Below are 22620 nucleotides of genomic sequence, written 5' to 3'. Positions count from 1 at the left end.
AAAAACTTTTTTCAATCAATTAAGTAATAATTATATATCATTATAAAAGTAATTCAAATAAATGCTTTCTAAATTAGCCAAAGCAAGAAGTGTTTTCTAAAGCACGATTAAGGGAATCAGCGCTCCCTTTTCTTCAAGCTAGTAAGCTGCTTCTTCTAACTTGCAATCTTTCTATGATTTCCCTGTTCTTAACATGGAATTAGATAAGGATAGTGACATTTACAAATCAAATATGGAATCATCTAAGAAGATTAATTCTGAATTTTAAGCAGTCATCAATAAAATCCTTGAAGGTGGTCCTAAAACTGCCCACGATAAGCTCAAGGAAAGAAAGAAATTGCCAGTCCGTGAAAGAATCGCTAAACTTCTTGACCCTGGCAGCCCATTTTTGGAGCTCTCTCAATTGGCTGGCTATGAGCTATATGGAAAGGAAGAAGTTCCATCTGGTGGTGTAGTAACTGGTGTAGGTTTGATTCACAACAAGTTTTGCGTAATCGTTGCCAACGACCCTACAGTTAAAGGTGGTTCTTATTACCCTATCACTGTCAAAAAGCATCTTAGAGCATAGGAAATTGCTGAATAAAACAACCTTCCTTGCGTCTATTTAGTTGACAGTGGTGGTGCTAATCTTCCTAGATAAGACGACGTCTTCCCTGATAAAAATCACTTTGGTAGAATCTTTTACAACCAAGCAAATCTTTCTGCTAAAGGAATTCCTCAAGTAAATTTTATTTTGAAATAGCATTAAACTTAATAATTGTAAAAAAATCAATTATTTAATGAAAAAAAATGAATTTTCAATAAAGTTTGTTAAAACTGAAATAAATACATAAAATAATAGATAATAAATTAATAAATAAATAAATATCTTTTAGATTAGAAGTTGAATAAGAATCATTTGTATTTTAGAAATTAGCAAAGAATATTCTTTTAAAAGCAAAACTCTACTTTTAAAAAGTTGCAAAAATAACTTATTAATAAATAATATGATTTTTAATTAAAATATTTATAATAAATTAAAATATATTTAATTTAAATAACTAGATTGCTCTCGTTTTGGGTTCATGTACTGCAGGTGGTGCTTACGTTCCAGCTATGTCTGATGAAAACGTCATTGTAAAGGGTAACGGTACTGTTTTCTTAGGTGGTCCTCCTCTTGTAAGAATATTTACTCAAATTTAATTAATTTACTTATTTAAATACTCATTTTAGGTTAAAGCTGCAACTGGTGAAATTGTTTCTGCTGAAGATTTGGGTGGTGCTGATGTCCACTGCAAGGTATCTGGTTTGACTGATCATTATGCTCACGATGAACTCGAAGCCTTAAGAATTGGTCGTTCTATTGTTAAGAATGTAATCAATCATTAGTTACTAAAAATATTAAATTAAATTTATATTATTGTTAATAGCTTAAAACCCCAGAATTTAATTTTGACTTAAGCAATGTTGAAGCTCCTCTTTACGATCCAGTTGAATTAAATGCTATTTTAAGTCCTGATTTGAAAAAGAGTGTTGATTCTAGACACGTTATTGCTAGAATTGTTGATGGTTCCAAATTCTAGGAATTCAAAAAAGAATACGGTTCTACTTTAGTTACTGGTTTTGCTAAATTATACAACTAAGAAGTTGGTATTGTTGCTAATAATGGTGTCTTATTCTCAGAAAGTGCTTTGAAGGGTGCTCACTTCATCGAATTATGTTCATAGGTATATAATAAATTATAGAATTATCACTGAGTTGCTTAATTATTTTTTAAATTAATCAAAAATAAATAGAGAAACATCCCTTTAATCTTCTTGTAAAATATTACTGGTTTCATGGTTGGTAGCAAGTATGAAAGTGAAGGTATTGCTAAACACGGTGCAAAGATGGTTAATGCTGTCTCAACTTCCTAGGTTCCTAAATTAAGTTTATTGTTTGGTGGATCCTTCGGTGCTGGTAATTATGGTATGTGTGGACGTGCTTACTCTCCTAATTATTTATTCTCTTGGCCCATTTCTAAAATTTCAGTTATGGGTGGTGAATAGGTAAAATTTTATTTAAAGGAATGTTTTTTTTTTTTAAATGTGTTTTATTTTATTTACAAAGGCTGCAGGTGTAATGTTAGAAATAGAAAAGGCTAAAGCTAAAGCATAAAAAAAAGATTTAAATCATGAAGAATTAGAAGCAATGAGATAAAAATTCGTTCAAGCTTATGAAAAACAAGCTAGTATTTATCATAGCAGTTCCAGATTATGGGATGATGGTGTTATTCTTCCTGAATAAACTCGTGAGTTATTAGGTTTAAGTTTACTTACAACTTTAGCTAACAAATAGATTTAACCATCTAAATTTGGTGTCTTTAGAATGTGATTAAAATAAATTAGCTATCAAGCCTTAATTTAAACAAAACTATTAATTTAACGAAAGATAATATTTTCTCTTTATAAATAAGGAGTAAACCTCTAATTTATATAGTTATAGATATATTTTTAGTTTGCATTTTAGTGTATGCTTACTTCTCCTAATCTTTAAATTATTTTTTTTAAAAATCAAACTCTCACTTTTATTATAGAAAATTTGTTTTATAAATTTAATTTAAAATCTTACATTTCTACATAATATTTATTTAAAATTTTATATTCTTCTTGAATAAACTCGTGATTTATTAGGTTTAAGTTTACTTAAAACTTTACTAACAAATAGATTCAACCATCTAAATTCTAAATTTGTTGTCTTTAGAATGTAATTAAAATAAATTAGCTGTCTAATTTAATTAAAAATGTAATTTTTAAAAAAAATTATTATTTACTTAATAAATTTAACTCAATAATTGGCATATTCTTCCAAAAAAATATTTTGTGTTATTCAATAACTTGCATAGGAATAAAATTCTTTTGTCTCACATCAATAAGAATTTAATTTAAGAAGACCTTTTAAAATATTTTAGATTATTAATTTTGTTTATTTCTTATTTGAGATCTGATCTGAGAAATTATTTATTCTAACCTTTCATTTTAAATTTAAAATAGATTTATTCATTCATACAAAAAATGTTAAAAGAGTATTATATTTATCTATTTTGACATTCAAAAACAATAAATTCAGACAGAATATATTAAAAAGAAATGTATATTAATTTATGTGTAAACCAAAATGGTTTTACATCATATATTTTGCTTATAAAATATACTTTTGAAAAATAATTTATCATCTATAGCACCTATCCAAAATATTGAAAATCATGTTGATAAAATAGAAATTTATTTAAGGATGTTAATTAAATGGATTTATTGTATGAAAAATGACAATAAACATAATTATTTTTGATTTACAGAATTAATTTGAAATGAATTTGATAACCACATCAAAATTTAATTAATATTTTTTAATATTCAATTTTTTCTATTTTTATATCATATTTTGTGTTTCAAATTTATAAAATAAATTAATATTAAATAAAGAAAATAAAGAAAGAAAAGATATGGAAAAGCGAATTTTGTTTTATTTTTATATTTTAAATATACTTTAAAAAATAGCTATGATAACTAGTTTTTTTTAATTGTATTACTAATATTGCTTTATCACTTTGCTTGCGATTATAATTTTGGAATTTATCTTGCTTTTTCTTGCTGCAACTAGAATATAAAACTATGAATGGAGTTATTTTTTCATTTAATACTTTAACATAATTCATATAAAAATAAATGGGATAACATATTATTATCCTTATCAATATGAAAAAAAATGTTATATTTATTATGCTCAAAGCTTTGCTTTACATCTTTAATGTTACTACATATCTATATTTGAGTGGACGTATTTTTTTACAATTATGCTGACTTCTTTAGTATTCATTTTTATATTAGAAAACGATTATACACTATCTTCAACTCGATATTAAGTTATAAGATATTTAGTATCACATTTATAATTGGCTTATTATTTAGAGTTACACAAAGATAGAACATTTTTTAAATATAATATTATTCATTTACTTTTTCTAGCTATTTTACCTAGTTTTCTACCTCAGAGTGTAAATCAATTCATATTAGCTTTTGGAAATAGAAGAGCTGAAATACCTAGTTTAAAAAATATTCTTTTCTATTCTTATTTGTAAAACTTTGGGATATCATTATCTTTTTATAAAGATAGTAGCTTAAATGACTATGAAAAAGAAGCAGAGATGAAAAATATTTTATAAATTACTCAAGTCTTTTAGTTGATTTTTTCATTCTTATGGTTGAATATATTTAAATTTAGCACTTCGCTTATAAGTTTAAACGTATATTTTGTGGTGCTAATACCCTATTTTACAAAAGTCTTAGTAAATTTTGCATAAAATTTAAAGTATGGACCATAATATCTCACATTTATTTAGGATAAATTGAAAATTAAGGGTTTAAATGACATCTAAATAGCAAATGATTATCTTTAAATTAATAATAGGTAAAAAATGATATAATTATAATTTAGAGATGTGTAGAGTTAAGATTTACATAGACTATTCGATATAATATACAATTAAAGTAAATCTAATATTATATGTACATAAGTTATATTCAAAAGAGTGAAAAATTATTTCTTAGTAAATAAGTAATAAAAATTAATCTATATATCTATGGGTAGCAAAATAGATAGCTTTTTAGAGTTTACTTTTAAATTAATCAGAAACTGCAAAATGTTTAATTACAAAATTAAAGGACTGTGGTTTTCAATTAGCTTTCTAGAAGTAGACAGATTAAAGATTATTTTAATATTAAACTATGATATTTTACCATAATTTATTGCTTAGAATTAAATCAGATTATATGGGAAACCTATATTTTTAGAGTTATACAAGTATATAGCATTTTTTAAAAATATACAACCAAGTTTAAATTTCTCTCCTTATTAAATTTTTTATGATTTGTACGATGTTTGAATATTTATTTGTTTTAAATATCAATTGTTCTCAGTTGATTTTTATTAAAAATTCATAAATAATTTTTTTATTGTATTAAATTAATTATAAATTATATTTAAAAATAAAAAAAGATGCTAATTACCATAAATATTTGGAGAAAATTTAAGAATTTAATTTTAATTTTTTTGTATTTTTAAAATCAAGATAGAAAAAAAAAACAATAACAATCAAATACAATTTGAAGATCTTTGATAGTTTTACGTAATAAATTCTATTAGTAGTTCAGTTTTAATAACTAATTTAACTATTAAAATAATATAATTTTTTAAAACTTTAAAGATTTGATTTTTTTACAACTATTTGATAAAATCTATTTAAATTTTAAAATAATTATTTTAATCTAATTGCATTAAATAAAATATGTGAAAGTAGAAACAATAAAACTGCTTCCTTAAAGTTAACAAGTATAATCAGCTGGATCATCATCTTGGATTTACAATATTGTACATGTATTAGAGGTTATTTACCATTAGGAGTCAAATTAGATTTGAATATAACCATTATATAGATTGTGTTCAGTTTGAATATTTAGCCATAAAAATTAAATATCAAAGACAAGACAGCAAACAAAAACTATAATTTTTGTTATCTTAATTTTGTTAAATTGTAGAATTTTTCAAACCTTTTATTTATTTATTTAGATAATTTTTAAATAATGAAAAATATGGAAACAAGAAGAAGGATTAAAAATAAAAATAATAGGTATTATGCTTATTATTTTGTATTTTTGATGAGAAATTTTTTACAAAATAATATAAATAAAATTGTTTAATTATACTTTTTTTAATTTATTTAAAAATTTAAATAATTTTAATAATCTATAACATAATAAGTTATAAACAAGAAGCAAGCAAATAAATATTTTAAACTATAAAATATCAAAAGAGTTTTTAATTTAATTGTATTATTTAAATATTAATTAAAAAATTAGTTTTATTTTATTTTATATTTGTTGTATTATTTTTTAAATAAAGTGTTTAAATTTTCTGATTGAGCTATTAAAAGTGGATGGAATAATGGATCATATTTATGGACATTCATTCATTCAACTTTAAAAAAGATTATTTTTAAAGGACACAACAATTTATTTCATATATTTCCTAATTTCAATTTCTAATTCGTTGTCTAAATTTTCTTTATGGTCTAAATCTTTATATTCATCAATTAATTTTTTGATATCGTTTTTGTATAAATTTTTATTAATTTTCATATATTAACTTTCAGGAATCGATAAAAGAACTAAACTAGCGATCAATGGAGCATAATTTCCACAAAATTCTGTTATCAAAATTCCTACTTCACTCTTTTCCTCTAATAACTTGCAAATTATTTTTTCACTAATTTTGTAAATTTAATTTTTAGAAAAAGCCTAAAACAAATAATCTGCTTATTCTCCTTACTTTTCAAAGTAATTCATAACTTCATACATATTATAAACCAATAAAACAGAAAAATCAAATCCCATCTCTTTTAAAAAACTTTAGTAGAAATCTATTAAATCATATTTATAATCTATATCTTTGTAATTACTCATAAAATTCTCACTTTGCAGCTTTATTTAAAGTTTCTTTTTAGACACTTAGTCAGGACTAATGCTGCAAATCTTGCTAAAATTTTCTAAATCCCTTGATATTAAAGCAAATCCTCTAGGTCTTTTAGTTACATTGTCTAAACTTTTAAGTGACTCATATAAAAGATCTAAGTTGCACCAATAAGGAGGATATTTAAATCTTGCTACATCAAACATCAAAGCTTTTTAATGAGCCATATTTAATCCACCGACAGGCTAAAAATGTCCCTCTCCTGTTTAACCTTTTTTATTAAAATGATAAATAAATTTATTAGTTTTATATGAAACAATATTAAAAAATAAACTAGAGTTTCATTTTTAAAAAGTATTTTTCATATATTTTTTAGCTTTAAAAGTATTCATTTCTATTAATTTATTCCTTAAAATAAAATATTTTAAAAGAAGGCTTTACAAATCTATTTTATTTTATTGAGTCATTTAAAATTTTTTTTTTTCATTATGGTCATTTCCAAATTACTTTAATTTCTTTCTATTTTTTCGATAACTATTCATTTCATTATTATTTTTATCAAATATTTCTATTTATTTATTTAATTAAATAATTCTATCCTAGACTTCACATAAGGTATAGAGTTTTATTTTTAAATTTTATTTGAAAACATAACTTCCTTTTCTTATATATTGCTTAAATATTAAAAAATCTATTAAGTTTATTTATTTAATTAAAAAAAGAATGATGAATATCTTATTTTTTATGATTTATTTTTATTCTCTTATTTAAAATTATGTTGAATAAAATTAATCATTGTGTTTTATTTTTAAATAAAATTTTATTATTAGTTTGTCAATTTTGAAGAAATTTAAAAAAATATTTTTAAATGCATTAACTTTTTATGATAATTTTCTGGCTGGATTAAAAAAATTAATTTCTTATTTTATAATCGTTTATTTTTATTTCCTTAAACAAAATTGTGTTAATTTTCTCTTAATATTTGATATTCTAATTTTGTTAAATTAATATTTCAATTTATCAAACTTTAATTTTAACATTTAAATGCTATTGTTAATTAAAAATGTTTTCTGATAATTGATTTTTAATTTATTTTGTTAAATATAAATTCAAATATTTGTTATGTTTGAATAAATAGTTGTTAGGATTATTCCAGAAAAGATATATTAACGCATTTAAAGTATTCTATCATCTAATTAATATCTAATATGGAAATATCTGATATGCATTGTACTACCTAAAAATACTAAAGCTATTATTTAACTATGAAATAAAGAGGTACATAGCATAATCATTATATTTTTGTAATGCTTAAATAAATAAACAAAATAAATTTTTACTAAGAGCTTTTCTTGATTAGTTTAAGACCATATATAGTCCAGTGCGACGACAACAAGCAGTGAGGCAAATAACAAAAGTTGAATAAGAAGCTGATTTTATTTTATCTTTAGAGCAGTGATATTCACAGTCATATTTTGAAGATTAACTTTAATGTTCATGTGGATAATAAAATGTTTAAATAGATGCGTTATTATGCTTTGTTATGTGAGAAAAATTTTCTAAATCAATTCCCTATTTAATATATTCTGGTTTCATCCCCTCTAAAGTTTCTTCGCTATACCATCTCCATATTCTATTTTATATAAAGAAAGTTATTTTATTATAAAAAACTTAAACTTAGAAATAACATTAATTATTATTTAATTTTTTACCCTTTCCAGCGCTTTTTTGGGTCTAAATTTAACGTATTAAGTACCATCGCTAATGTAGTAGAACCACATGTTGAAGGTTCAAGCTAAGTCATAAATTATTCACTTAAAGGAAAATAACATTCCATATTACCCTCTTCAAGTGCTTCTTTAAATAGTTTTTTACCTTATATTTATAAAATAAATATTTTCTTTTTGTAAATTAAATAGCATCGCCCATATTTTATATTCTTTTTTAATCATCATATTTATTGCTTAATATATTAAAATTGTAAAACATGTTTCCATATATTACCTTATTCACTCGAAAAATTAATCAATATTTTTGGTAGAGGACGCTTATAAACTGTTTAAACTTATTGTTCTACTGCTGAAAATTAATAGAACATTTTCTTGAATAGTGAACGAGACATTTTGAAACTTTATTTGCTTGCTATAAACTTGTTTAAGAATGAATGAATCTACTTGATTAAAAACTAACTTTATAAATTTACAAACTGAATTAGTAATTTAAGATCTTTGAGCTAATATTAAATTATAAAATGATTGGACCAATATTAATTTCAAAAGAGTTAAGATAGATACTTAAAATTAATAAATTATTAAATGTGTTAATTTTCTTTTATTTGTATAGTGATAGTATTTATTTATAAGCTAAGAATAAGAGTGTATACATTAAAATATATATTGTCTATAACCCAAATATTAGATTTATGTTCTTTATTTTTAATTAGAAGCACATATGATAATTTTTTTTATAATTGAACAAATTCTAATTTATTTTTATTCAGAAAATTTTTATTTACTTAAAATAAAAATAGCAAAAAAACTCTAAAACGAAATTCAATAATATTAAATACACGTTTTCCTATTTTACTTAGTATGTCTAAAAACAAAAAGATATTAAATACCGTAATTTCTCATATATTAAGGATATTTTTCAATAAATTGTAAAAAAAATTGAATTAATTTTATGGACTAAATTTGATCAAAAGTTTTTATCTGAATATGTCCTTAATATATGAGAAACTACGGTAACTAAATAAAATATTTTTTGATAGATATTAAGAATGAAAATATTTATAAAAAATTATCATAAATAAAGAATTAAATATAAACTTTTTAGTTTTATATTGTGTTAACATAAAAAAGTTTAAAATAAAAATCAATTTAGAATAATAATAAAATTTTTAATATTTTTTGAAATAAATGTTTAATAGTAAAAAATTTAACATTTGAATTTTTAATAAATTTATAACTTTTACTATAATCTAAATAAATTAATTAATAGCTTATATATGCTTTATCATGATAGATTTTTATAAATAATCGCTGATATAAAACGCTTAGCTTAAATTCAAAAAACTCGAAACATAACTATTGATCAATGTACTTGCTATTAGAAATGTTTAAATAACGATAAAATTTAATTAAGATTAATCTTTTCAAAAATATTTTTTGAAATTCTAATTAAAAAATACAAACATTTTTTAATTTAATGTTTATTGAGTGCAAATTTTGTTAATTAATGCCTTATTTTATAAAGATTTTTTATTTATTTAATAGTTTTATATTTTTTAAATTAAAAGGATTTTTAACATAATGTATAATTATTTATAATTTAACGATTTATAATAAATTGAGTGATTTAATCTTAATCATTTATTAGTTTTATTAGTTAATTTTTATCAGAGTTTTTTTTTAGAGCTTCTGTGGAAGCTAGAATTATTATTTGGAAAACTTGTACTGCTGTTATGACTATGACTTTAAGAAGGACCATTAAGTCTTTCTTCAAGTCTTCTTAGTTCTTTTTCCCTTTTATCAAGTTTTTCTTTTTATTTGATCATTTCTTGAACTTAAATTTCTATTTTCTTGGAAATCATTTCTTCATTCATTTTTAAAGCTATCATCTTTAGCTCCATTTCTTCATCGTCAGCCTCCATCCCTGAGCAATTAAAAAGAAATTTCATGCTATTCATGCTTATATTATTAGACTAAGCACTATTCTAATGATTGTTATTTTAATTTAAATTAGCTGTTCCATTCAAATTATTTTAATTTATAGGAGGAGATGCCAACAAGTTTGGGTTATTTAAATATTAGGAATTACTATTTTTCTTTGAAGATGTATTTTAAAGGTTATTATTTTAATTAGTGACATAGTATTTAAGTTAAATATTATCCTCTTTCTTTTTCATTTCCTCTTCAATCTTTTAAGCTTCACTATAAAAGTTATTTTTCTCCACCTCAAATTTCTCCTTTTCTTATTCAAGCTGCTATTTATGATAATTTACTTATTAAATCTGTTCCATCAAAGCATCTTCTTTTTCTTAAAGTATTCTCTCTCTGTCTTGCAGAAGTCTTTCGTCACTTTTCACAATCTATAATAACAAATATCAAATAAAAAAATAAATTATTTAAAGTTTTAACATCTAAAAAAAAAAACTAAAATTTAAATAAATTATTTACAGCTTTTTAAGCATCTAATTCTTGAATTTTCATTGAAACAGAGGATTTTTCTCTTTCAAATTTTATTTTCTGTTCATTAATAGTATTATTTAATTGATTTATTTATTCATTTAATTCATTTTTGTCTTGGATTATTTAATCATAATCTTTTTATTTTTCACATACTTCCTAGTATTTTTAATTAACCTAATCCAAATCGTCTTCAAGTATTCTTACTTTTTCTTTCTATTGATTTAGTTGAGATTACAGCTCATTGCTTTTTTAGAAAGATATTTCTTATTCTTACTGTAACTTATTATTTAAGATCTCGCAGCTACTGCAACTTTAAATGCTTTATTATGCATTAAAAGTATTATTTTAAGATTATTACTTCTTTTATTATAATTTTATATTTTGAATTTCGTCCTATCTCAATTTTAATTCAGCTTCTTTAAGCTTAATTTCAGTTTAAATTCTTTACAGTTGCTTCTCTTTTTCCTCAAGTTTTGAATTGACCTAATTGATATAGCCTTCATAATTAACTTGCATTTCTAAAAGCTTTTTATCTTTAAATGATTAATTAAGTTCTTCTTTTAGTTGTTTATTCTTATCTTTAAGTTTATCTCTTTTCTTTCTTAGGTCCTAAAACTTCTCTCCAAATTTAGTGAGGACCTCTCTTATATCAGTTTTATACCCACACTTACAATTAAGTTCTTTGATTACATTTTCTATCTCGTTGAATGTATAGTTTTTTATTAATATTTAATTGTCTAATCCAACATAATTATCTACACTAGTTTATTTCTCTTTAAATGAAATGCTATCTTTAGATTTAAATTAATTGTTTTGTTATCCAAACGATTGCTAGCCCAAACAACTGTTATTCCTTTCTAGGCTCTTATCTTTAATGCTTTTATTTTTTAAATTATTATATGAATTCTAGCTCTAAAGAGAGTATATATTAGTATTATTAGTGCTCTATTTTTCTAATTACTCCTATTTAAATTATTCTAACTTTTTGAGGTAGTTACAAGACTAATCAGATGCTGATGATATACTTTGAAATGAGTTCCTAGATTGATGTTTAGTTTATTAAAAATTATATTATTATTATTATATTTGTTATTATTAATTTTCTTATTGTTATTAGTGCTATTAATCTGATTAAGATTTTAACTACTATTTTTAAATGGATGATATTTACTACTAATTGATATTTAATAACTTATTGGACTAAAGATTTTAAAAATACTATTAATTTTCATTTTTTGAATCAGTTATAAGTTGGCTATCTCGAGGAGCAATTTAACTCTTTTGAGAGTCACTTCTATTTCTAGCAGTATTTTACTAGCTCAATGGTAGATTGCAAGTACTTAAATTGGAAAAAGAATACTTTGGTTGTAAAATGGAAGATGATTTGATATTTTGATTTTATTATTGTAATATTTAGCTATTTACGATAGAATTAGATATACTAGCTTGATCATGAGCTTTTATATCTATTGATTTAGTTTTGTCTCTCATGCTCTTTTAATCTTTGTTATGATTAATTAGAAAAAAATTAAATTCAACTTTGGAAAGCTTGGCTTAAAAAATGTAAATTACTTTCCATGAGCGATTTGTAATGACTAAAATAAGTATTTTCATTTTCTTACTAGCTTTAAAATGATAATAAGCTGCTTTATCTGTTCATCATAAAAAATATCGCAAAAAACTTAAAATTTTGGGAGTCTCTTTAGATTTATCTAATAATAATCTTTCTACTCAATCAGTTATTGTTAAAAATACAAAAATTTGATTACTCTCTATCATTCAAATCCTAATTTTTAATTTCAAAACTTAATCTTTTGCAACAATCTATGATAAAAAAATAAATGAATTTTCCAGCCTAAATTTTAATTTGAATTTATGTTATAACAAAATTATCTAATACAAAAACACAAAATATTAGAAAAAACTAAAACGATTATTTTTTAAAAAAATTAATTTTCACAATTTAGCTGAAGAAAATATTTTTATTTTTCTTTAAATTTAATTAATAGAAATAAAATAATATAAATTGTAGAATCTTATTGATTTATGTATGGATTATTAAATTAATTGCTAAAAAATCTGTAATAAAAAATTTAATTTATAGATATAAAATAATTTAAATGATAAAATCTTATTAAATTATAAATTTATAATAAAATTAAATTAGTTTAAAATATTTTTTTATTTTAGCTTTCTTGTTAAAGTAAAAGAAATATTTCTTTTTAACAAATTTAAGACTAAGCAAAGTGTAAAATCTTATTGATTAATTTTGAATTATAAATCTACAACTATATTAATTTAAATGTTTTAAAGTTTTTTATTAAAAAATTTAATAATAAGTAAAATAAATTAAACTATAAAACCATTGAATTATAAATTTAAAGCAAAATTAAATTAATTGCTTTTAATTTTTATTTTAAATTTCTTGTAAAAGTAAAAGAAAGATTTAAATTTAAGATTAAACAAAATGTAAAATCATAGATTTTTTTGAATTATAAATCTACAACAATATTAATTTAAATGTTTTAAAGTTTTTTATTAAAAAATTTAATAATAAGTAAAATAATTTAAACTATAAAACCATTGAATTATAAATTTACAACAAAATTAAATTTTAAGAAAGATTTAAATTTAAGATTATACAAAATGTAAAATCTTATTGATTTTTCTACAACAAATTTATATTAATTGCTTAAAAATTTTTTACTAAAATTTGATTAATAAAATATTTTAAATGATAAAAATTTACATCAAAATTAAATTAATTGCTATTAATTTTTATTTTAAATTTCTTGTAAAAGTAAAAGAAAGATTTCTTTTTAATAAATTTAAGATTAAAAAAAATGTAAAATGTTATTGATTTTTTTGAATTATAAATCTACAACAAACAATATTAAATTAATTGTTTTAAAATTTATTATCAAATTTTAATTACTATAAATAAAATAATTTAAATAATAAAATTAATTTGTTTTTGAATTGTAAATCTGTAATAAAATTAAATTATTTTTTTATTTTTTTATTTTAGCTTTAAATTAAAAGTAAGATTTTTTGTTAATACATTTGAAGTTGAATAAATAACAATTTTTCAATTTTTATCAATCAACTAAATTATTTCTACTTTCATCTTTAATGTTTTATAGATAAAAATTTCAAAATTTAATACCTTCAAAAATTTTACAAATAACAAATTGATATGATTAGAATGAATCTATCATTTTTAATTTTTTGTCGGGAAGTCAAGTGGCCAAACATTTTTCACAAAAAAATTCAAAGAATTTAATTGATTAAATTGCTTGGTGTATATGCTTCTCATTTAATATTGGAAATTTGTATCAAGAGGTATGGAATCCTTTCCTACCGAATTACCTCTTTTCTTTGATTTCCTTTGAATAAATATATATATTTTTTATAAAGAATAATGATGATAAATTGTGGAAACTGCGCTGACTTTTGATCTAAATTCTTAGTTAAAAATAATTCTATTTATTTTCTAACTAAAAAAGATGCAAAAGATAATACAATTTCTTATCTACTTCATTTCTTTAGGAAAGTTTAGTAGCAATGAAATTTATTAAGAAATGTTCACTCACTAAACATTCCACAAGTTTATTCTTTAGCCTTTTTTTTAAAAAATTTGGTAATTTCTTTCATTTTTCTATCTTGAGAAAAGTGCTTAAACGATAGTTTATTTATATGTTTTTCAATATAATATCTTTGACTCTATCTAATTTTTATATTTTCTTTTAGACAAAACATCCCTATTAAATTATATATCTTTCCTTTATGTACAATTATTCTGTAAAATTGGTAACAATAATTGAAATAAAATAAAATAAAAAATAAATTTAAAAAATGATAATATATAAATAATTTTATAAAAATTAGTCAATATTTGAAAACAAATTTATTTTTATTTTAGTCCAAAAATAAATAAAGCAAAAGATACTACCAAGCTACTCATTCCCTTTATATTTTCTTACTGATAAAATTCTAATAATTTTATAATAAATTCTTCCTGACTTAAAATAAGTCTAAAAAAGAGTTTAAATTCAACATGGATTAATTAATAATGTAGCCTATAATAACTAAAATTAAATATTTGCTTGTTTATTATTGTTTTTACTTTTAAAAAAATAAGTTTGATTTAAAAAAATAAATTATTTTAACAAATTTAGAAGAAAACAAAAATCTAATAGATAAAAATCTCTAACTTTTCTTATAGAATCTGAGGCAATTTATAACAAATTCTTTTAATATAAAAAGGAATTAATGACCCATTTTAAATTGTCCTCACTGTAAAATAGCTTAGTAATTAATATCTTTTGTTCAAAATTGCCTGTGTATTTAGAAAATTCTTTATTTTTACTTTTATTTGGATAAATAATTTATTTAATGTTTCAAATAAATTCTTCCTAATCTCAAAAAATTAAATAAATTATTTACCCCAATAATTTTGATATTTTTATAGAAATAATTTTATTTGTAAAATATCATGATGAGAAAGACTGACTGACTGACTGATTAATTTACTATCTGTCTCTCTCGAACACTTATTTTTTTGTTATTGAACTTATCAGATCTAATTAAAAATTTAATATAATTTAATCAATTTCTTTAAATAAGCTTTTTTCAAGCGAATCTGTATAAACAAATAAACAAACAAACTAACATTACAAAATTTTATAAGTAAGCAATAAAGAATAAAAAAATTGCATAAAAAATAATTTAAAATTTCAACTACTAATTAAATAAATAGATAATATCTTAATCAGAAAAACAAAGAAACAAAATCTATAAAGTCATACATACATACATACATTTATAATTTCAAATGCACTAGTCAATCCAAAAGTACGATTTTTAAACTGGATGGAAGGAAATAGATCCAGTTATTTAAAAGCTAAACAAAATGTTAGACTAGTAATCTGGAAGCGGCAACTCTGAGGAGAAGCTAATGATTAATAAGATAGAATATAGTAACACATATACGTAAGTATAATTAGATATATTTTCATTCATTCATTTATTATATTTTTCGATTTGAACTTGTTAAGCGGCTTTTGTATGAGAGATAAATTATTTTAATTCAATGATAAAAAGTAAAAGGTTTTAATTTTAATAATGTTATCATAAATAGACTTATTTACAATCTGTGCTTGGAAAAAGACTCCAATAACTCTGAGTAGCTTTATGAATAATATAAAAAGCAAATATAATCATTCGTCAAGGATAAAGTAAATAAAATAATTTATTTGATCTCAATAAATGAAACTTTTACTTATAAACTAACAAGATTTTCAATAGCGTAAAGGGACTTAAAGGCGAGGATTTGCTTAAGAAAATAATATAAAAGTGGGATACTTATCAAATCTTCTTAAGATTCATGACTAGATTCTTTTCATATTTAGTAAAATATTTAAAATATATTTTAATTATTAAAGTTTTATTAATCTATTAAATAAAGGACAAGTCATACATAGAGCATAATAACCTTTAGAAGCTTAAATAAATAGGTAAATAAATGAATAAAACGTTGATGAAAACTTGAAATTTGTTTTTTTTGCAAAAGGATATTACTTGTATCTGAAACAAGTGCATGATCACTTAAAGGATAATATTATATTAGCATTTTAGCAAGAGATAGAAAAAGATAGAAACAATTACAAGTCCGATCTTGATATGCTCAGAAAAATATCAGAAATATTTGTAGAAATTAATAAAAGTGATAACAAGGATGAAAATTACTAAAACTTAGGAAAAGCTATTTTGAGTCATGCAAAGGCTTACTACTAAAGCAAATTTTAAGAATGGTCTGAATCCTGTTCTTGTGAAGAATATATATCGAATATAATAATAGTACAAAAAGAAGAAAATAGAAGATTTGAGAAGTGTTTTACCAAGTTTACTGACACTCAAAAGTAAATCAGCTAGCTCTTTAACGAAGAAATGGTTTTGAAGTATAGACCTATTCTTCTTGTCAAAGATCATGGCTTCACTTTTATGTTAGAAAATAATAAGAGTCATGTAAATTTAAGCTTAAACTAAAACATTTTGATGCTTTTAATTCATTATTCTTATTTTTAAAACTTATAGGTACTGCAATAAATTTATTAGTTATATAAAAATTTAAATGATAATTTTGAAGAACTACGTCAAACATTTGGTGATTGGGTTTACAAAATAGGTTCTAATATTTTCGAAGAAAAAATTAAATAAAATATTGAAGAGAAGCCAGATTAAAAGAAAAAGAAACATGCAACTGTATCTGAATTTTAGCAGTTAGTTAATTGGAATTAGATTTTAATCTTTAAATTTAATATTTAGGATCATGAATTCGTAGAAAAATTGTTTAATGAATATAAAGAAATGAACAATATGATTGTGTAAAATTTTAACAGCGATGCCAATTTTTATATGAGCTTTAAGGCTGCTCTAGATAAATTTTTAAATGTTCCTATTGATGTAAATTTTTAATGAGTATTAAAACAAACACATAATTGAATAAATAAAATGTATTTATTAGGACTATGGCCTTCCAGAATTATTAGCAAACTACACAGATTTTATATTGAAGAAGGAGAATTTAAAGCAGGAAGAGTTAGACTCGAAATTGAATTAGATTATTGAAATATTTAATCATTTGACAGAAAAAGACATTTATTTAATCCTCTATCAGAAGTAGCTAGCCACACGTTTGCTAAAGGCTGAATTGAAGGCAGGAAGCAGATATGATGATGAAAGCTTAATGATTACTAAAATTAAAGGATGTTGTGGTTAGGGTTAAGAAACAAAGAATTATGAAGGAATGATAAGTGATATTAAGTACACTATGGATTTAAAGAAAAACTTTGATGAGTACATGAACCAAAAAATAAAAGTTGTAGACTTGAATGTATAAATTCATTATATTTAGTGTTTTCTTTTTCTATTAACATATTCATTCTTTTAGGTTAAAGTATTGTAAGAAGCGAATTGGCCATCATATAAAAGCACCACTGAAATAATTCTTCCTCCTTTATATGAAAATTTGAAGGAAGATTTTAAAAAATTTTATCAATTATAGAAAAAAAGTCAAAAGTTAAATTGGATAAATACTTTAGGTAGTTTTGATATTAAAATGAATATAACTTTTGATAAAAGTAATTTCTTTTTGGTAAATGTTTCACCATTATAACTATGCATCCTCTTGCAGTTTGAAAAAGTTGATACATGGATTCCCATTTCAACTATTCTGGCTACTATAGGAATGAAAAAGGATAATATCGCAGAATTTAACAAGGAAGTTGCTTAACTGGTAAGAATTAAATTTTAACTAAATAAATGTGCTTCATTCATTCATATTAAAAATTATATCAAATAACAAAAAATAGATTGGAAAAAAAATATTGTTAGCCTCCAAGTCTCAAACCTAAAAATAAGAGGAAAAAAAAGATGAATCTGATGAAGTTTCATTCAAATTTAATACATAGTTTACTTATTAAAAGAAGAAATTCTCTACAGTACCTGAAGAAAGCCAATAAAAATTCAAAAGAGGTAATAAACCACTTTACTTATATCAAGATATGCTAAATTTTTTTAATTAAATAAAATAAAGATATTGTCAATGAAAATAGAGAACATGTTATCGAAGCTACGATTGTCAGAATCATGAAATCCAGAAAGACAATGAAATATGGTGAGTTAGTTAGCGAAGTTAATGTACTCTTGAGAAAGTTCTAAACTCAACCTCATTAAATTAAAAAGAGAATCGAATCTTTGGTAGAAAGAGAGTATATAGAAAGAGATAAGAATGATATGAATTTATATCACTACAAATAATGAATAACCAATAAAGAAATAAATAAATAAATTAATTAATTAACAAATAAATCTGCTCTTAAATAATATTTTATTTAAAATTTTTTAAATTAAACTCTACCCTTATTTATGTATATAGTTTTATTTATAATAAACCTTATTTCATAAATTATCCTTAGCTTATTTTTAAAAATACTATTTATTTTTTTGGTATTTTTTTCAAAATTTCAGAAAAAATGGTGAAAATTTAATAGGGTGAGAATTAATGAGGATTTACGGTATATAATATTTTATTTTTTTTTAATAATTTTAAATATTAAAAAAAATAATTTATTGATAAAAGATAAATCTAGATTCATTTAACATTTGTTGAGCAATGAGCAGTAAATGAATATAAAAATATTGTTTGAAAATAATATATATAATATTTTATTTTTATATAATAATTTTGAATAAATTTGTAGTTATTTATTTATTTGAATGAATATTGCAAGTAATATCTTCATCAATTTATTTATGTATTTTAAAAGCATCATTTTTATCTATTAATTATTCAGAAAAAGCCTTCCTCATTTATAAGATATTGTAGCAGACACTCCATAATGATCTGAAAGCTAAGTGAACTTCTAACCTTTAACAAAGAATTTCTCAACCTTAGATTTAGAGAAATCTACAACAAAATTCTTGTCATTAAGGTTTTTCTAAGCATTTTTTACTAAATTATTAGAGCTAGATTATGTTGTATAACCTCCTTTGGATGTTTGATTGATTTAATTATGGATTTTATTGTTTTTATTGTTTAAATTATCAAGTTAATTGTCAACCATTAATCCGTTTGGAATAATTTAAAAAATATAATCTAAAGACTGCTGACTCTTTAAATCAGATTTATGTGTTAAAGCTGTTTCTAATGGTTGTATTTATCCATTAGAATCTTTATATACATCAGCAAATGTAATTGGAGGTTTACCATCATTTGCTATTCTTCCTATATCTATGACTACATCTTTTCCTTTACCAGAAAGAGTGTCTACAAGTAATTTATATTCATCAATCGATTCTTAATCATCGCCTATTCCTAAAACACTTTTTAACTTATCTTACTTATCTAAAAAATCTATTGGGTGAACTGGATGATTTGAGTCTACATTAAAATCACCAGCAAAAATACAAATATCTCCTCTTTCAAATCCATATTATTTAAGACATTCTTCTAGGATTCTTCTTGACTCAACAATTTATTCCAATCTAACTACAACTGTCCATTTAATTTCCTTCTCATTTGTGTTGTAAGTTGCTTATGTGTGGGTGTTAAATACATGCATATGCTTGTCATTTACTTTTATTTTTGCATACAAAACTCCTTTTTCTTAAAAGCTGTCTGCCAAAATGCTATAAACAAAAGGTTTAAAACACGATTAAACAATAGGGTATCTACTAAGAATAGTCAATCCTCCATCAACCAAGTAATCTCCGAATAGTTTAGGTTAAGGAGAGCTCACGTGATGTAGAAACCCTTACTTTACAGTTGAATATGCCATTTTATATCTACGGTAGCTAAATAATCTGAAAAGCTCTTAAAAGCATAAAATATCAAATTTCTCTATTTCATTTTTTATTATAAGATCGCATCTCTCATTTTTAAAATCGTCTTCGTTATTCTTAATTAAAGGAGGTCTCATAAAGACATTGTAAGTCAGAATTTTGACTTCATCTGCCTATTGATCTCCGAAATTTCTATTTTTAATGTTTTTTTTTGCTCCATTGCTATTTATACCACTATCCGAGTTTTCTTCTACATTTCTGTTGTGCAATTACTAACCTTACATATTCATTCGATAAAATTAATAGATTCTTTTAGTATTTTCCTTCTTAGCAATTTAACTTTTATTAAAATTTCTATTCTTTTTAACTATGCAAATATTTAAATATATTTATTTATTTATTAGTTTATTTATTTGTTTGTTTGTTATCTGTTTATCTAATTTGATTTGAGTAGGAGCTAAGAATTTATTGTTATTGTTTTTCTTTTCAAATAAATATACTTTATTTTTAAAGATATTAAATAATTACTCTATATTCTCTTTTAATTCCTTATGTAAATGCCTTTTTTTACATCTGTTTTATATATATAAATCTCATACTTTAGGTTCTTCTCTCTTTTAGAGGTAGGTTTTTTTATTCATTAAACAGATATTAAATATAAAAAAACAAAATATTATTATTGAAAATAAAATTATTTGATTTGTAAACGTAGACTGTAAGGTAAGGTAATAAATTAAATTTGAGAGCTAATCAAGCAAACACTATAAATACATAAAAATAATAATTAAGCAATGTCAACTCAGACTGTTATTAAATTCAAAAAGTGCTTTTTCTTTCAGTGATTTCATTTCTTAAAATATATCATCTAAATTTTTTCTATAATCTTGGTTTTGAAGATCTTCTTCCATTAATTTTTCTCCTCTGCTTATTTTTTATGTATGAGTGGGAGAAAGTTTTAATGTATTTGAATAATTAAGTGTATTTGGATCAATGTTTTCTCCTTCTTTTTCTTACAATTTTTTGCGAATAAATCTTAGTTCTCTCCTAAGATTAGATACTTCATCCTCTAGTCTTAAGTTTATATCTGATAATTCTTTGTTTTCGTTCTTTAAAAATAAATTATCATTAATTGATTATTATCTTAGGTTTTCAAGCTTTAACGAATAGGCCTTTTCTGTTTCAACTAATTTATTGTAATTTCTTTCCATATCCATCGTATAAACTGAATGTAAATTTAACTAATCACTTTATCTCTATTCAAGAGAATGAGCTTTTTAATCAACTTCACTTTTCAATATCTTAATTTAATCTTAGAGTATCTCCATTTATTTGTTAGCATGTTCTTGTTTAATTTAATATTTAAAATTAGCTAATAAAATTATTTAAAAATTTACATAATCTTTCTTCATTTGCTTCGATACTCTCTTTATGTTTTCTAACCTAATCTCTTAAGGCCTGTATTTCTTTGTATTATTCAGACTTTATGTAATCTAATTCCTGTAAGATAAAATAAGTAAGTAAATATACCAATTTTACTAATTAAATTAAAAATTATGCAAGCAAGTAATCAATGTATATATTAGTGTATAAATAGACCCATTTTCATATATCTTTGAAAATAAGCTTTTATTACTTTAACATCTTTTTTTAAGTGGTCATTTTCATCTCTCAAATATTAAAGCTGCATTTCAAGGTTTCTAAGATGTTACTTTTGTTGATTTATATAAGCCTACTCTTCCTTGATTTAATTTTCAACATCTTTTTTCTGTAGTTCTTAATATTTTTACTCTTATCTTAAAACATTTCTTCTGTAGCTGATATCCTCTTCAATTCTTTATTTGCAAAAGCATAAGTAAATTGATATCAAAATGAAATAAATAAAATACCTAGTATTGATAAGCTACTTTGCTGATTCATACTCTCTCATTTTAAGCTTTAAATCTTTCTCAAGTTTATCTAACTTTTCACGTTATTCTTTAACTTCAATGTGATCTAAACAACTATGTCTTCTGAACTCTAACTCTTTTTTATTCATAGCCTCAATATCATTCAAATGTTTTTATCTATTTTCTTGCTATATTTTTTCTAAGTCTTCTAATCTTCTCTTGCCTACACGAATATTTTTAAAATTTACAATTAACTTTAAATATAAAGAATAATTTATTTTTTAAAAATATTTTATTTATTTTGAGTTGTGAATTTATTTACAAAGTTCAATTGCATTTTTTTCTCTTTCTTGTAGTTTCTAAAGCTTTTCATTATAGACCTTATCTAATTCTTTTCTATGGAAAGTAAGTTTTTCTTAATATCTTTCTGCTTCCAATGCACGCATTTCAATAAGTTCATAGTCCCTAAATCTTTATAATTCCATTTCTAAGTCAGCTTTGTATTTTGCCTCACACTCTTTACGATATTTTGCTAATGACTCTTCCACGTTTTTATTACTTACTAACTTAAAATAATCTAATTTTTATCCATATTCATAATTAATATCATCCATTCTCATGCTCATTGTTGCAGACTTTTCATAAGATTCAGTTTAAACTTCTCTGTTTACTTTTTTAGTTTTTTTGAATTTTTTAATCATTTCAACTATAAT

At 22.1% G+C, this 22620-nt stretch overlaps 8 protein-coding genes across 8 annotated transcripts; 3 read left to right on the top strand and 5 right to left on the bottom strand. All coding sequences in view use genetic code 6, as the record gives it.

Annotated features, from left to right (window-relative positions):
• Positions 1-61: 61 nt before the first annotated feature.
• Positions 62-2352, top strand: TTHERM_00088050 (methylcrotonyl-CoA carboxylase beta chain, putative; the record flags this gene model as incomplete). Its single annotated transcript, XM_001012754.3, has 6 exons — positions 62-721; positions 1045-1158; positions 1213-1353; positions 1410-1706; positions 1776-2027; positions 2089-2352. 6 exons carry the CDS (start codon positions 62-64, stop codon positions 2350-2352), a joined length of 1728 nt encoding a protein of 575 aa, XP_001012754.1.
• A 1168-nt stretch (positions 2353-3520) lies between these two features.
• Positions 3521-4903, top strand: TTHERM_000088049 (transmembrane protein, putative; the record flags this gene model as incomplete). Its single annotated transcript, XM_012796750.1, has 1 exon — positions 3521-4903. One exon carries the CDS (start codon positions 3521-3523, stop codon positions 4901-4903), a length of 1383 nt encoding a protein of 460 aa, XP_012652204.1.
• Positions 4904-5990: 1087 nt separating this feature from the next.
• Positions 5991-8608, bottom strand: TTHERM_00088060 (phytochelatin synthase; the record flags this gene model as incomplete). The annotated part of the gene is made up of 4 exons (XM_001012755.1): positions 5991-6757; positions 7827-8119; positions 8199-8361; positions 8491-8608. The coding sequence occupies 4 exons, from the start codon at positions 8606-8608 to the stop codon at positions 5991-5993; spliced, it is 1341 nt and encodes a 446-aa protein (XP_001012755.1).
• Positions 8609-9883: 1275 nt separating this feature from the next.
• TTHERM_00088070 (hypothetical protein) lies at positions 9884-12339 on the bottom strand (the record flags this gene model as incomplete). Its single annotated transcript, XM_001012756.2, has 3 exons — positions 9884-10576; positions 10665-12178; positions 12249-12339. The coding sequence occupies 3 exons, from the start codon at positions 12337-12339 to the stop codon at positions 9884-9886; spliced, it is 2298 nt and encodes a 765-aa protein (XP_001012756.2).
• A 1551-nt stretch (positions 12340-13890) lies between these two features.
• On the bottom strand, positions 13891-14217 carry TTHERM_000088069 (hypothetical protein; the record flags this gene model as incomplete). The annotated part of the gene is made up of 1 exon (XM_012796749.1): positions 13891-14217. One exon carries the CDS (start codon positions 14215-14217, stop codon positions 13891-13893), a length of 327 nt encoding a protein of 108 aa, XP_012652203.1.
• Positions 14218-15510: 1293 nt separating this feature from the next.
• On the top strand, positions 15511-18500 carry TTHERM_00088080 (cullin family protein; the record flags this gene model as incomplete). The annotated part of the gene is made up of 11 exons (XM_001012757.3): positions 15511-15668; positions 15817-15913; positions 15973-16086; positions 16144-16192; positions 16249-16703; positions 16773-16940; positions 17004-17141; positions 17203-17571; positions 17629-17973; positions 18050-18212; positions 18274-18500. 11 exons carry the CDS (start codon positions 15511-15513, stop codon positions 18498-18500), a joined length of 2283 nt encoding a protein of 760 aa, XP_001012757.2.
• Positions 18501-19045: 545 nt separating this feature from the next.
• On the bottom strand, positions 19046-20305 carry TTHERM_00088090 (endonuclease/exonuclease/phosphatase family protein; the record flags this gene model as incomplete). The annotated part of the gene is made up of 1 exon (XM_001012758.2): positions 19046-20305. One exon carries the CDS (start codon positions 20303-20305, stop codon positions 19046-19048), a length of 1260 nt encoding a protein of 419 aa, XP_001012758.2.
• A 510-nt stretch (positions 20306-20815) lies between these two features.
• TTHERM_00088100 (hypothetical protein) lies at positions 20816-22517 on the bottom strand (the record flags this gene model as incomplete). Its single annotated transcript, XM_001012759.3, has 5 exons — positions 20816-21363; positions 21416-21518; positions 21655-21853; positions 21908-22161; positions 22230-22517. 5 exons carry the CDS (start codon positions 22515-22517, stop codon positions 20816-20818), a joined length of 1392 nt encoding a protein of 463 aa, XP_001012759.3.
• Between the last annotated feature and the right edge of the window lie 103 nt (positions 22518-22620).

The sequence above is a fragment of the Tetrahymena thermophila genome (genome assembly GCF_000189635.1).
Source record: "Tetrahymena thermophila SB210 genomic scaffold scf_8254697, whole genome shotgun sequence".
Classification (NCBI taxonomy): Eukaryota; Ciliophora; class Oligohymenophorea; order Hymenostomatida; family Tetrahymenidae; genus Tetrahymena; species Tetrahymena thermophila.
The sequence above is the reverse complement of the archived record's forward strand: the minus strand, read 5'-3'. Positions and strand labels throughout refer to the sequence as shown.